Source organism: Cherax quadricarinatus, chromosome 11, assembly GCF_038502225.1.
Source record: "Cherax quadricarinatus isolate ZL_2023a chromosome 11, ASM3850222v1, whole genome shotgun sequence".
Classification (NCBI taxonomy): domain Eukaryota; kingdom Metazoa; phylum Arthropoda; class Malacostraca; order Decapoda; family Parastacidae; genus Cherax; species Cherax quadricarinatus.
This window is the reverse complement of record NC_091302.1, coordinates 3,567,669-3,583,682: the sequence shown is the minus strand read 5'-3', so window position 1 is coordinate 3,583,682 and position 16,014 is coordinate 3,567,669. Positions and strand designations below refer to the sequence as shown.

At 39.2% G+C, this 16,014-nt stretch overlaps 1 protein-coding gene across 2 annotated transcripts in view; it reads right to left on the bottom strand.

Annotated features, from left to right (window-relative positions):
• Positions 1-6,604: 6,604 nt before the first annotated feature.
• Positions 6,605-16,014, bottom strand: part of LOC128687492 (collagen alpha-1(XV) chain-like) — a 121,052-nt gene continuing 111,642 nt past the window's right edge. Inside the window, exons 22-25 of one of the 2 annotated variants that reach the window (XM_070083897.1) lie at positions 12,188-12,300; positions 9,440-9,521; positions 9,094-9,209; positions 6,605-8,514 (exon numbers count right to left, since the gene is read on the bottom strand). In XM_070083897.1, coding sequence (XP_069939998.1) covers positions 7,944-8,514; positions 9,094-9,209; positions 9,440-9,521; positions 12,188-12,300 — 882 coding nt within the window. In that variant the 3' untranslated portion in view covers positions 6,605-7,943. The remainder of the gene's footprint in view (positions 8,515-9,093; positions 9,210-9,439; positions 9,522-12,187; positions 12,301-16,014) is intronic. The other variant, XM_070083898.1, reaches the window with a different exon arrangement.

The following is a 16,014-nucleotide window of genomic DNA, read 5'->3' as shown; positions in this document are numbered from 1 at the left end:
CACATGCTAGAACTAATATATACCACACTCGAAAAGAAAGAAGTCCCGCTGGGAATTTTCATTGATTTACGTAAAGCTTTTGATATAGTTGACTATGAACTGCTGTACTCCAAATTAACGCACTATGGTATCGGAGGCCACTCCCTCAACTACCTAAAATCATACCTTAGTAACAGAACTCAATGTGTGTATGCAAATGATGCAAACTCTTCCACCCAACCAATCACAGTAGGAGTCCCACAAGGAAGCGTCTTTGGACCACTCCTCTTTCTCATCTACATCAATGATCTACCGAATGCATCACAGCTACTCAAACCCATATTATTTGCAGACGACACTACATATGTTTTTTCCCACCCAAACATAGTCATACTAGCAAACACAGTCAATGCTGAATTGCAGAAAATATCTGCCTGGATGATGACTAATAAACTTACCCTGAATACTGATAAAACCTATTTCATTCAGTTTGGAAATAAAGCTGCAAATGATCCAATTAACATGATGCTAAATGGATCATCAGTCACAAGACTCACAGAGGGAAAATTCCTAGGTATCCACCTTGACAGTAGCCTTAAGTTCCGGACACACATACAACAAATCACCAAGAAAATCTCCAAGACTGTAGGCATACTATCAAAGATAAGGTACTACGTTCCACAATCAGCTCTCCTGGCACTGTACCATACACTCATATACCCTTATCTTACATATGGAATTTGTGCATGGGGGTCAACAACATCCAATCATCTAAAACCCCTCATAACCCAGCAAAAGGCAGCAGTAAGAATGAAAACGAATTCCCACTCCCGCCAGCACACTCCACCAATTTTCAAAAGTCTGAATCTGCTCACCATTAAGAACATCCATACTTATTCATGTGCCTACTAGATACACAGAACAATACATGGAAATATAAACCCTCCACTCAAACTTCTCCTCGCCAACTTAAACAGGACACTTGACCACAACACAAGACACAGATCTCTTTTTGATATACCTCATGTCCTTATCACACTCTGTAAAAACTCTATGCACATAAAGGGCCCTAAAATATGGAATTCATTACCAGAAGATATTAAAGTAACCCAGTCTGAAAACCAGTTTAAGACACTTAATCACCCTAGACTAAATGCTAAATACTCAGTACACACATACTCACCTATGTACTCCCACATCATAACTTCAACAATCACTTTGAACCTTTTATCCATTGTTGACAGGAATATAATTGAACCATTGTTTTCCACAAAAAGCATTTTAGACTATAAGAATATATCCTTTTTCTTATACAAATTTAATTCACTTATAATTAATAATCTACTGTTCAACTATTAAATAATTACTGTCCTACTGTACAACTATGATAAAATCTTTAGTGTTAAGTAGTCTGTAAACCAATAATGTTAAGTTGGCCCATAATGCCAAGACATAATAGAGGCTCTCCTTGCATTGCAACCCACTATTGTAAATATAAAATCTCTATGTACTGTTTGCAAAGACAAAATAAATAAATAAATAAATAGATAAATAAAGCTGCAACCTGTCAAACTAGACTAGGCTATAAAGTAATGGTTTTGGTATCAGTAGGCTAGGTCCTACAAGAACCTACATTAACTGTGGTAAATCTTGGTTTGAACATAAGAACATAAGAAAGCAGGAACACTGCAGCAGGCCTACTGACCCATGCAGAGTGGGTCCATGCCCCCCCTCCCCCCAATTAGCCCAATGACCCACCCAGTCTGGTCACCTCAACTCAAGGAAGGAGCACGGCACCAGACCTAGCCGCACAAGCTAGTCAGGTCAAACTCACACCCACCCACACCCACTCGTGTATTTATCTAACCTATTTTTAAAACTACACAATGTTTTACCCTCAATAACTGTACTCGGGAGTTTGTTCCACTCTTCCACAACTCTATTACCAAACCAGTGCTTTCCTATATCCTTCCTGAATCTGAATTTTTCCAACTTGAAACCATTGCTGTGAGTCCTGTCTTGGCTGGAAATTTTCAGCACGCTATTTACATCCTCTTTATTTATTCCTGTTTTCCATTTATACGCCTTTCGAGAGAGTGCAGATTCAGAGCCCTCAGTCTATCCTCATAGGGAAGATTTCTGATACATGGGATCATCTTTGTCATCCTCCTCTGTACGTTTTCCAGAGCATTTATATCCATTCTGTAATACGGTGACCAGAACTGAGCAGCATAGTCTAAATGAGGCCTAACCAAGGATATATAGAGTTGAAGAACAACCTGAGGACTTCTATTATTTATACTTCTAGATATGAAGCCAAGAATTCTGTTAGCTTTATTGCGAACACTAATGCACTGTTGTCTTGGTTTTAGATTACTGCTAACCAGAACTCCTAAATCCTTTTCGCAATCATTAGTATTAAGATCTACATTATTTAGTTTATATGTGGCATGGTTATTTTCCTGTCCAACATTTAGAACTTTGCATTTGTCTATATTAAACTGCATCTGCCACTTCTCCGACCACTGCATCAGTCTATTCAAATCATCCTGGAGTGCTCTAGTGTCCTCATCAGAATGAATTGGATGGCCTATTTTGGTGTCATCAGCAAATTTGCTTGTCGCTATTTATTCTCTCATCTATGTTGTTTATGTAAATTGTGAGCAACAACAGGCCCAACACTGATCCCTGTGGAACACCACTTGCGACGTGCCCCCCTTCTGATTTCTCCCCATTTGTGCAAACTCTCTGCTGCCTATTTGTCAACCATGCCTCTACCCAGGAAAAAATTTCTCCTCCTATTCCATGTGCCTTAAGTTTCCTCAAAAGCCTCTGATGTGGAACTCTATCGAAAGCCTTACTGAAGTCCATATACACAATATCGTACTCATTACCATGATCTACCTTCTCAAACACCTTAGTGAAAAAAGTTAGTAAATTCGTAAGACAAGAACGCCCCTTTGTAAAACCGTGTTGAGATTCATTAATCAGTCTGTGCCTATCAAGATGGCTACGAATTGCTTCGGCAATTATTGATTCCATAAATTTTCCCACTATGGAGTTAAGGCTTACTGGTCTATAGTTCGAAGCCAAGGACCTGTCACCTGCCTTGTAAATAGGTATTACATTTGACATTTTCCACTTGTCAGGCACTATGCCAGTTTGCAGTGATATGTTAAAAAGATTAGCCAAAGGTATGCTAAGTTCCTCTTTACATTCCTTTAACACCCTTGCAAACAGTTCATCAGGGCCTGGGGATTTGTTAGGTTTTAGTTTCTCTATTTGTCTGAGGACCATGTCACTAGTTACCACAATTGTGCATAGTTTATTATCGTCCTGTTCTACATAATCTATTATTTCAGGAATATCGCTAGTATTTTCCTGAGTGAAAACTGAGAGGAAGTAGGTATTGAGAATTTCACACATATCCTTATCACTGTCAGTGATCTGACCAGAGTTACTCTTAAGTGGGCCTATCTTATCCCTAATCTTACTTCTGTATACCTGAAAGAACCCTTTTGGGCTAGTCTTTGAATCCTTTGCGACCTTAGCCCCATAATCCCTTTTTGCCTTTCTTATTCCTCTCTTTATTTCTCTCTTTAGTTGAATATATTGATTTCTTAACTGCCTGTCCCCTCTTTTGATATGCCTATATATGCCTCTCTTTTGACCAATGAGATGTTTTAATCTATTGTTCATCCATTTGGGATCATTCTTGTTAGATCTAATTTCCCTACTCAGAACAGAAGTTGTCTGGGCAGCTAGAACTATGCTCTGAAAAATGTCATATTGGCAACCAAGATCACCTACCTGACCCATGGTCAGGACATCCCAATTTAGCCCACCCAGGTAATTTTTCAGTCCCATGAAGTCGGCCAAGCGAAAATCTGGGACAGAAATTTGATTGCAGTTATCTGGGTAATTCCATGATATATTGAAACTAAGTGATTTGTGATCACTTTCCCCAAGCTCATCATTAACCTCAAGATTATTAATTAGTGACTCTTTGTTGGCAAGAACCAAGTCAAGCAGATTGTTTCCTCTAGTTGATTCTGTCACAGCCTGTTCTAAAAAGCAATCCTGAACTGTATCAAGAAAGTCACTAGACTCAAGATTTCCTGTCATATTGTTCCAATCAATTTGTCTAAAGTTAAAATATCCCATTATCACAACATTTTCATATCCAGATGTCTTATGAATTTCGTCCCATAACAGCTTACTGCACTCCCTATCAAGGTTTGGGGGCCTATAAATCACACCCAAAATTAATTTGTCATGACCCTCGAGAAACTGTAGCCAAGCAGATTCTGTGTTTGATGTTTCAAATCTTATATCATGTCTAAGACAATAATTTAAATTTTCTCTGGCATACATCGCCACTCCACCACCCTTCCTGTTGACCCTATCAGTGTGGAATAGTTTATAACCCTGTATGTTGCATTCAGAAGGCATTTCTCTATCTTTCAGGTTGAACCAGGTCTCTGTTATACCAATAGTATCTATATTTTACTTACACTTGCAAGTAATCTTAGCTCATCTATCTTATTTCTTAGACTCCTACTATTTGTATAGTAAACCTTAAGGGAGCTAGGCACTCATTGCCCTCTACTATCTCTCTTTGTTTGTTGATCAATTGCTTTGCCATTACTAGCAACTTTATTTTGAATATTGTCTTTTAAACATATCCCTGAGGTATTCCGGTAATAACTGCTGTTTTTGACCCTAATACTGCAGCCTGATTGTTTCCCACAAACACCCATACCTGTAAATTTTACCTTATTCCTAGTAATGACCCTCGTATTGTAGATAGTCTTAATGACCCTCGTGTAGTAGATAGTCTTTTTAGTATGATAATAAGATGTTATCTTCATTGTAGAATAATAAGAAAATATTATAACCTTTATATTATAATAATAAGGTAAAAGGACCCCAATGGAAATAAGTCACTCTGTCTGACTTTTTTGGGTTATCCTAGGTTCTCTACACATATGCTGCTATGTATGATAATTCTATGTAACTGTATTTGTGTATACCTGAATAAATTTACTTACTTACTTACTTACCTCTATAATCTATCAGTTTAAATTCCTAGACAAGTCATCAATTACCCTCTCAATTGAATTGGCTAATGCAACCACTCCATCCCCAGAGAGATGAACCCCATCCCTTGCATACATATCACGTTTGCCAAAGAATAGGTCCCAGTTATCAATGAATGGGATTGCAAGTTCCTTGCAGTACCTGTCTAGCCAGCAATTTATACCAATTGCCCTCAACATCCATTCATTGCCCACTCCCCTTCTAGGCAAGATGCTACATATGACTAGGATCCCTCCCTTAGACCTAACTACTTCTATGGCTGACCTGTACTTATCCAGCAGCTCCTGTCTCCTGCCCTTCCCAATGTCATTACCCCCAGCACTAAGACAGATAATGGGCTTGTTCCCATTACCTGACATATTATCCAACCTGCTGACTATGTCACCAACACCAGCTCCAGGAAGGCACACCCTTTGTCTGACCTTTCTGTCCGTTACAAAATGTACGGTCCATATATGTTACCTGAGAATCTCCTACTATTAAAATATTCTTACCTTGATTAGCAGGGGAATCAGTGGTACCTTCAACCTCACTAACCATTGAAGTGCACTCGTCCTGGAGAACAGAGAATCGATTTCCTACCTTCACATCTTCTCTGCTAAACCTCCTTATCTTCCTTCTTCCTGAACTGTGAACCACTTGCCACTTAAAGCGGCTGCCACTATCACTGCTAGTGACCATTTCCTCCTTACCAGCTAAATCCTTCTCACACTCCCAAACTCATCTAGGCGAAGCTTCAGCCTCGTATTTTCCTCCTGAAGAAGTAGAACCTCCTCCTTCAACACCTGGACCTGAGATTCTAAAACACTACAAGCCATGGTGCTTGGTAACACCCCACGCTAACTCCCGGAAAATTAGGACAGGTATGACCGCAGGTGACCACTGACCTCAGCGTACTGTTTGTGGTGAAAATGGTATAAAATGCCGACAGGTTGAAGATTAAGACACATGTGCAATGATTAGGAATCTTTATTTATGAAATGCTTCACCTACACAGCAGGCTTCTTCAGTCAAATACAGAGGGAGCAGGTGTAGTGTAATAAACATGATGTAATCAGTCCCTCAGCCTGGAGAATATTTCAGTTCCATGAAGCTGAGCTCTTCTTCAGGCTAGTAAGTAAGTAAGTTTATTCAGGTATACACAGATACAGTTACATAGAATTATCATACATACTATTTCACATACTATTTCTCCAAGTCTGATGGATTGATTACATCTTTATTTCACTACTATACCTGCTGCCTCTGTATCTGACTGAAGAAACTTACTGTGTAGGCAAAATGTTTCATCAGTTAAGATACTCAACTGTTGGACATTGTCTTAATCTTCAAAGTTTGGTTTACTTACATTTATTTCATCAGTTCTTAAACTGGTTCATACATTATGTAGCTTTTATTTTTTCAACACACTGGCTGTCTCCCACCAAGGCAGGGTGACCTGAAAAAGAAACACTTTCACCATCACTCACTATTACTGTCTTGCCAGAGGTGGGCAGATATGACAGCTTATGCTACACAAAACGGGGCATGAAAACAAAGATTTTTTAACATGTTTATTATTAATAAGAGAAAAATTTACAACCAAAAAAAGTTAATCATTAGATGCCATCATCATTTTCTCCAGCCACCAGAAAATTATAGAAAAAAGCGCATGAAAAGACGAGCCCAGAGCAGCTGCTTGTAGCAGGAGAATATAATAAATGTGAAGTGCGAGGTAAATGCTCTCAAAATTCTAAGCGAAGCATAACTTTAAGATTTTAGGAAGACTATAAGCATTTATATATTTTGAGGATTACCAGAGTTTGTAGTGTAATATGATGATGGCAAATGATTAAACAATTCTCAGCATGAATGATAAAAATATTTTGAAGAGAGGATTTGTGTGGACAAGTATGAGGGGTACATTTGATTGTAATTAAAAAAATGCTAAACACAATAAGTACCGAACTTAAATACGTGGAGGTGTGAGGAGTATTAGTGAGCTTCAGAGTAGAAGACCTTGTCTGGATAAACTCCAGAGGGCTAACAATCCAGAATAACCCACAAAAGCCAAGTAGCATGGCTTGCTTTCATTGGGAACCATAGTCATGAAACTCTTACATGCAGTACATGAAAGATTTGCAAGATTCTTAAATGAGTATTATGAGTATGAGATGTAAAATATTAATGAAGAGAATAATTCTATTAATACTGTTGATGTTATCATTAATTAGTTAGGCATCTCTTAAAATTAATGGGTACAGTACATAAGGACATGTATGGTGGCTAGTTTACAACAGGTCATTAAAAATTGGACAGTATCGCTGGACAGTAAGGAGCTGTACAGTTAAAGTCATATATTACAGTGTTAGTATTTACATATGTGTGTGGAGCATCAAGAGATTAAAAAATATAACACAAACTCTAATAACATGGAAGAGTTTGGGAAGTTTACATGTCAACTGGAATAACAAGATTCTTAACATTTAAATATTGGAAGACATGGATTTCTTTGAACTTATCAAAGAAGGCATTTCACACTGGAAGACTTGGTTACATAAAGCATTATATACATTCATATAGTGTCTTGTTGCAAGCTCTTACACCTTAATATTAGGCATCCTAGGTGAGAATATGAAAGAGGCCCAGAAGGCCTACATATAGAGGCATAACTACAGTAGGGAACATTTTGACCATAATTTCACAAACCTGAAGTATAGCAAAGCCGTGGTATCTTTACTCTACAGAAACCCGTGTTACTCCAAACGTTTTCTATAGGTAGGCAATCGATGTAGAAAAAGACGGATATAGACCACGAAGCGGTGCAATGCCGTGGAGATCACAGAATTATTAATAATATACATAGGTTTTTGTTATAGTGTCTTTCAAATTACATACAAGTCTTTCATTAAACTGGGAGGCACATCATGTGCTTCAAAACTCACATGCTCAGTAGTGCATTCAACATCTCTGTTTTCTTCTGTAGAACTTATGTAATTTTCTGTATTGTCTAGTATGGCAGAGTGAGCAGAATCATAAGCTTCATCTACCACTAACTTATCTAATACTTCTTTATTTTTCTTTTCTAAGTCTTTAGCTGGGTGACTGATATCTGACAACTTTTGCCCATCTACTAGTTTGCTCTCACTCTGGTCCAGTTTACTGTATTCATCGCTTCTGTCCCATTTCTTGTGCAAGTCACTGTTTTCGCTTTCTCCCCTGGTCTGCTCTTCGGTGTCTCGTTTTCTGCGCTTGGGCAGAGTGCTCGAGCTCTCGATGCAGAGAACTATGAGTCGGTTGTCGCAGGCGACCTTCTGCTGATCGAGAAGCTTGAGAGAGTGGAGAGCGGCAGCCATACCATGAGTGCTGGAGGAGGCACTGGACCAAGCATTACAATTATGACTGAGTGACGACTCCCCATATCTGTTGGAGCCATGCCACATGTACTTCACTGGCCTGCAGAGGAGTGAAGCACAATATTAGTAAGAATAATGGTGGTATGTCAGTGTAAACAGAGATTACAGCATACAGGAGGGCCACACTTTACAGCGATTCACTTTACAGCATTTCACTAATACGGCAATTTTCAATTATACCCATTCTTCATTTATACAGGCTACCTACAATAAATATATTCATCACTCATTATAAGCTAAGTACAAAAATATTTTTAGGTAAGTAATGTGTGTACTGTATATGCATTTTTTAGGCCTAGCTTTATTACTCTTAATATATAAGTGTAAACAAATTATCAGGCTTTTATATGCATTTGAAAATGAAAAAAAAGGCCGTGATTCACTTTACAGTGATTTTCGATTTACAGTGGTAGCCTGGAACCTAACCTGCTGTATAGACAGGGCCCTACAGTAGCCCAGAACCTAACCTGTTGCATAAATGGGGGCCTACAGTATCCCAGAACCTAACCTGCTGTATAAATGGGGCCCACCTATACATACTCATGTGAACTGACAACACAGATATAAAGAGGGAAGGAAGGGGGGTTATAACAGGAATATGGATGGGTCAAAGCCTCACCAGGAGCTGTCAGTCATGACATCTCTACCATCAAAGGATAGTATCCTTGGCTGCTCTAGGAACTGTCCACCTTCGCCAGCCACCACATCACGCCAAGATCCCAACACCTCCTCGCCCTGTCAGGGTATAACCAAGATTGTTATGCAGAACTAGCACCTTTAGTGAGCTTGCGGGCTAATACAATAGAACCCATTCCTCTTAAAATGGAATCAACTTAATTTCTTTTAATTTATCTCACTGATCCCCCTTTTTCCATTAAATGCATTATGTTAAATTACTGTGCATCTCTGCTCAGTGACATTACAAATGATTAGTGAATGGTTAGCTAATGTTTGATGTCATTCACCTGTAAGTTGATGATTGGTTGTTGCCTATCAGCGAAGCGGACCAATGAGGCAACATCATGCCTTGGGCCAGACAGTAATGCCCTAGAAGAAGAAACAATTTACCAGTGATGAACAAGGATGTTTTAGGAAAGGTAGGGGGAGTGTAGACCAAGTGTTTACAGTGAAACATATAGGTGAACAGTATTTAGATAAGGGTAAAGAGGTTTTTGTGGCACTTATTTATTTGGAAAAGGCGTATGACAGGGTGGATAGGGGGACAATGTGGCAGATGTTGCAGGTGTATGGAATAGAAGGTAGGTTACTGAAAGCAGTGAAGAGTTTTTATGAGGATAGTGAGGCTCTTGGTTAGAGTATGTAGGAGAGAAGGAGATTATTTCCCAGTAAAAGTAGGCCTTAGACAAGGATGTGTCATGTCACCATGGTTGTTCAATATATTTATAGATGGGTTGTAAGAGAAGTGAATGCACAGGTGTTGGCAAGAGATTTGGAAGAGAAATTGCAGAGGTTGGTGGATGAGTTTGGTAGGGTATGTAAAAGTAGAAAATTTGAAGTGAATATAGGAAAGAGTATGGTGATGAGGATAACAAAAATGTTAGGTGATGAAAGATTGGATATCAGATTGGAGGGAGAGAGTATGAAGGAGGTGAATGTATTCAGATATTTTGGAGTGGACATGTCAGCAGATGGGTCTATGAAGGATGAGGTGAATCACAGAACTGATGAGAAAAAAAAGGGTGAGTGGTGCACCTAGGAGTCTGTGGAGACAAAGAACTTTGTCTGTGGAAGCAAAGAGGGGAATGTATGAGATTATAGTTATACCAACACTCTTATATGAGTGTACAGCATGGGTGGTGAATGTTGCAACAAGGAGAAGGCTGGAGGCAGTGGAGATATCATGTCTGAGGGCAATGTGTGGTGTGAATATAATGCAGAGAATTCGTAGTTTGGAAATTAGGAAGAGGTGCGGGATTACCAAAACTATTATCCAGAGGGCGGAGGAAGGGTTACCGAGGTGGTTCGGACATGCAGAGAGAATGGAACAAAATAGAAAGACTTCAAGAGTGTATAAATCTCTAGTGGAGGGAAGGCGGGGTAGGGGTGGGCCTAGGAAAAGTTGGAGGGAGGGGGTAAAGGAGGTTTTGTGTGCGAGGGGCTTGGACTTCCAGCAAGCATGCATGAGCATACTTGATAGGAGTGAATGGAGACAAATGGTTTTAAGGACTTGACGTGCTGTTGGAGTGTTAGCAGGGTAACATTTATGAAGGGTTTCAGGGAAACCGGCAGGCTGGACTTGAGTACTGGAGATGAGAAGTACAGTGTCTGCACTCTGAAGAAGGGGTGTTAATAGATGAATGGTTCAAAGAACCGACATGTTGATAAATTAGACACATGTGCAACTCTTGGGTATCTTTATTGAGGAAACGTTTCGCCACACAGTGGCTTCATCAGTCCATACGTAGGAGAAACTTCAAGTTTCTCCTACGTATGGACTGATGAAGCCACTGTGTGGCGAAACGTTTCCTCAATAAAGATACCCAAGAGTTGCACATGTGTCTAATTTATCAAGGGGTGTTAATGTTGCAGTTTTATAACTGTAGTGTAAGCATGCCTCTGGCAAGACAGTGATGGAGTGAATGATAAAAAATTTTCTTTTTCGGGCCACCCTACCTTTGTGGGAAATGGCCGATGTGTTAATAAAAAAAATAATTTTATTTAAGCTATTTATGTCAGGTTGGGTTAAATTTATTAGGTTCATAAAATTATTTTGGAGTAATTCAAGCCATTTTAGGTAATTTATTTTAGATGACAGAAACTATTTTAATATTTTAGAGGTTAATTTATGAGAAAGTAAAGCAAGTGTATTTTGATATAAGCAAAATTTTGTAAGATTAACCTGTCATATTATACATCATGAGGCAAAAAATAAAAATACCAGGAAACCTTCCAGGTTACAAAATATTGAAGACATCTGTTTTACCATCATATGAGAGGAAGATGGTACCTCCCCTGAATGGTTACTATCTACTGACCTACTACCTGTTTCACACTCATATGACAGGAGGGTAGCACCTCCCCTGGATGGTTACTATCTACTGACCTACTGCCTGTTTCACCCTCATGACATGAGGGTAGTACCTCCCTGGATGGTTACTATCTGCTAACCTAATGCCTGTTTCACCCTCATATGACAGGAGGGCAGTACCTCCCTGGATGGTTACTATCTACTGACCTACTGCCTGTTCCACCCTCATATGACAGGGTAGTACCTCCCTGGATGGTTACTATCTACTGACCTACTGCCTGTTTTGCCCTTGAATGACAGGAAGGCAGTACCTCCCTGGATGGTTACTATCTACTGACCCACTGCCTGTTTCACCCTCATGAGAGGAGGGTTGTACCTCCTTGGATAGTTACTGTCTACTGACCTACTGCCTGCTTCACCCTTATATGACAGGAGGGTAGCACCTCCCTGGATAGTTACTGTCTACTGACCTACTGCCTGCGTCACCCTCATATGACAGGAGGGTAGTACCTCCCTGGATGGTTACTGTTTACTAACATACTGCCTGTTTCACCATCATGTGACAGGAGGGTAGTACCTGAATGGTTACTATCTACTGACCTGCCTGTTTCACCCTCCTATGAGAGAAGGATAGTACTTCCCTGTATGGCTACTATCTACTGACCTACTGCCTGTCTCACCATCATATAAGAGGGTAGTACCTCCCTAGATACACTCATTCTACCTGAAGGAGCCACGGAGACCAGCAGTACGGGCTTGCCTATAGCAAGCGTAGTCAGCGGAGGACACCCCACGCAGGTTACCGGTCCAGGGTTCATTGAGCGCTGCCAGCCTTAACTGTCAGGGGGAGAGAGAGGCAGTGTAATGGTGATAGTTATACAGTAGTGATATTGGATGTGGTGATGATTGTGGCAATAATAGTGGTAGTCTGGTGGTAGTTGTGGTAGTTGAACTGGCAGTACTGTCCGCTATTGGTCGTAGCAATAATAGCAGTAGTAATGGTACAGTAATATTAGAAATAAAGCTAAAAAAATATTTAACTAAAATACAGCGAGGTACAAAATTATTTTACTAGAATACAGCAAGATACAAAATTATTTAACCAGAATACAGTGAGGTACAAAATTATTTTACTACAATACAGTGAGGTAAAAAAATAATTATTTACTAGAATAGAGTGAGGTTACACTGGAAAGTTTTACAATTAGACTGGCCAGCAGCAACAACAGCCTGGGTGACCAGGCAAGCACCAGGCGAGCCTGGCCCATGACCAGACTCTGGGAGTAGACACTCAGAACTCACCAAAGGTACATCAAAGGTAAAGGTACGATTTTATGAGAACACTGCATTACATATTGTAACAAAAGCCTTCTGTTATGCACAACATTTTGGGCAGACTAATTATAGACCAAACAAATTACTTATAAGCCTAGCATGTATAATTAGGCTTTATGTTATATAAATCAACATGGTTATTTTAATGTATATTGTAAAAGCTGACTAAGTTGGGAGCAGAGTTAGTCTGAGGGAGGATGATAACACAGTTCTTTAGGTATCAAGACTTAGTTTGCAAGAGCAGTGTAAAGGAGATGTGAATATATGGTTTAGAAAACTAACAAGTTGGTAAATAAGATACTTGTGCAACACTTGGGTATCTTTATCAAGATTGATGGACTAAACACATTGGTTTAAGTTCCTGAGTGGCATTAGGAAGGCCACTGATGTAGACAAGGAAGAAAAAAGGGCCTAGAACAGTGCCCTAGTGCATGTCTAAGTTGAAAAATCAAGTTGTTGATCAACTGTCATTAATACCAATACTGGAAGTCCTCAACTTATGAACACATTGGGGACCTCCTAAATTGCGTATAATATTCATAATACAAGAAGTCTTCAACTTACGGATATGTTGGGGACCTTCTGTATTGTGTATAATATGATATTATACACAATAATGATATAATGATGATATACACAATAATGATATACAGTAATAATGATATTATACACAATACAGAAGATTCTCAACGTGTTTGTAAGTCGAGGACTTACTGTACAGTAGGATCCCTGTATCAGCAGGTGATATGTCCCAAGACCTACTGTTGATGCCCAAAACCAAGGATGGTAGCGAACCCTATATATAAGTCGTTTCTCATTTATATATATTACATACCTATCCATATAATATTACCGTTTGAACCATTAAACATAATTTTGTTTTTATGATGTGCAACTTCAAGATTATTAATCATATAAACCTCCACCCTGACTACCTCACATTAGTATTAAGATACAATAAAGATTTATTAAAAAGTTAACCATTCTTATCTTGTCTAGACTTAAGTAGTTATGCATTATGTACTAGGATTAGTTTGCCCAAAATGCCCTGTTATTCAAATTCAAATTCAAATTCAAAGTTTATTCTCTATAAGGATTACAATGTTGAATTTACAGAATTTGGTTATTGTGTGGTTTACATGTAGTTAAATAATGATTACAGAGTGTACCACTAGAACGCCTAGCATGGCTAGGCATTTCGGGCAGACTTAGTTTAATTCTTTATTTTAAAATATTACAAATTATGAGGTAAGTTAGTATTATGGCTAAGTGACTAAATACTAGTTTGTGAGTTTAGCAATGTGAATGCTTTTGTTTTGGCACAGTACATAGTTTCAGTATTGGAGTATCATAGGATTCATTATTTTAAGATTGAGATTAATATTTCTGTTTATGGTCAAATGGGTGAGTGAGTGTAAGTGTGAACCACTAGGTGGTATTTGTGGAGTTAGTTGATGGGGTGTATCAAGGAGATAAGATGTTTTCTAATGGTAGTTTTAAAGGTGATGAATGTGTCTGCAGTTCTAGAGTTCTCAGGTAGGGTGTTCCAGATTTTAGGGCCTTTGACATACATTGAATTTTTGTAAAAGTTTAGTCGGACACGGGGAATGTCGTAGAGATGTTTGTGTCTGGTGTTATGCCTGTGGGTTCTGTCACAACTATCAAGAAAGCATTTTAGGTCAAGGTTGATGTTGGAGTTTAAGGTCCTGTAGATGTAGATTGCACAGTAGTAAGTGTGGATGTACTGAACAGGGAGTAAGTTTAGATCTATGAAAAGTGGGGGGGGGGGTGTTGCCAGGGATGGGATTTAGTGATTATTCTTATTGCAGCTTTTTGTTGGGTTATTATTGGCTTTAGGTGTGTTGCTGCAGTTGATCCCCAAGCACAAATAGCATAGGTGAGGTATGGATAAATAAGTGAGTGGTATAGTGTGAGAAGGGCATTTTGCGGCACGTAGTATCGTATCTTGGAGAGGATCCCAACCGTTTTGGATACTTTTTTGGTTATGTGTTGGATATGGGTGCTGAAATTCAGGTTGTTGTCAAGGTATAGGCCTAGGAATTTGCCCTCATTATGTCTGGTAATTAGAGTGTTGTCGATCTTAATGTTAATTTGTGCATCTCCTGCTCTGCTACCAAACATAATATAGTAGGTTTTGTCAGTGTTAAGCGTAAGTTTATTGGCTGTCATCCAAGTTGATATTTTGATCAGCTCCTCGTTAACAATGGTGTTGAGGGTGGCAAGATTAGGGTGAGAGATGACATAAGTCATGTCGTCAGCAAAGAGAATGGGTTTCAGGTGTTGGGATACGTTTGGAAGATCATTGATGTATATGAGGAAGAGCAGGGGACCAAGGACACTTCCCTGCGGAACTCCAGTATCAAGTGGCCGTGTTGTTGATGCTGTGTCTTTAATGGTGACGTACTGATACCTATTAGTAAGGTAAGATTTGAAATAAGCAAGCGCATGGCCTCTTATACCGTAATAGTCAAGTTTGTGGAGTAGGATGTCGTAGTCTACTGTGTCAAAAGCTTTTCTTAGGTCAATAAAAATTCCTAGTGGATATTCCTTATTTTCCAATGCTGTGTAAAGCAGATCTAGCATTTTTATGATTGCATCATTAGTGCTTTTATTTTTCCTGAATCCAAATTGGCAGGGGTTGAGTATGTTTTGTGCTGTTATAAATGAATATAGTCTCCTGTGCACGAGTTTCTCAAAGATTTTGGATAGCAATGATAAGTTTGATATTGGCCTATAGTTGTTTAAGTCTGTAGGGTCACCACCTTTATGTATTGGTGTAACCCTTGCCATCTTGAGTAGTTTCAGGAAGGTGCTAGTTTCTAGTGACTTGTTAAAAAGTAATGAAATAGCATGCGAAAGGATATGGGCCGCTCGCTTGTACAGTAATGGTGGGACATGAGACAGATTCCCTGAGTTATTTTTAAGTGACTTTATAATCTCAGTGACTTCCGAGGGCTCAGTTGGTGCAAGATAGAAGGAATTTGGGAAATTCCCATCTAGGTAGTCCCCGGCATGGGCATTGGTATGTGGGATTTTATTGGCGAGATTAGATCCTATGGTTGAGAAGAAGTCGTTTATCTTGTTAGCTGTGTCAGTGGGATGTAGTGGTGTTTCATTAGGTTTAGTTAGGACAATATTCTTGTTTTTTTTCAGTTTGTGGGTCCCTAGAATCTGAGAGTGTGTTATGATAGTGGC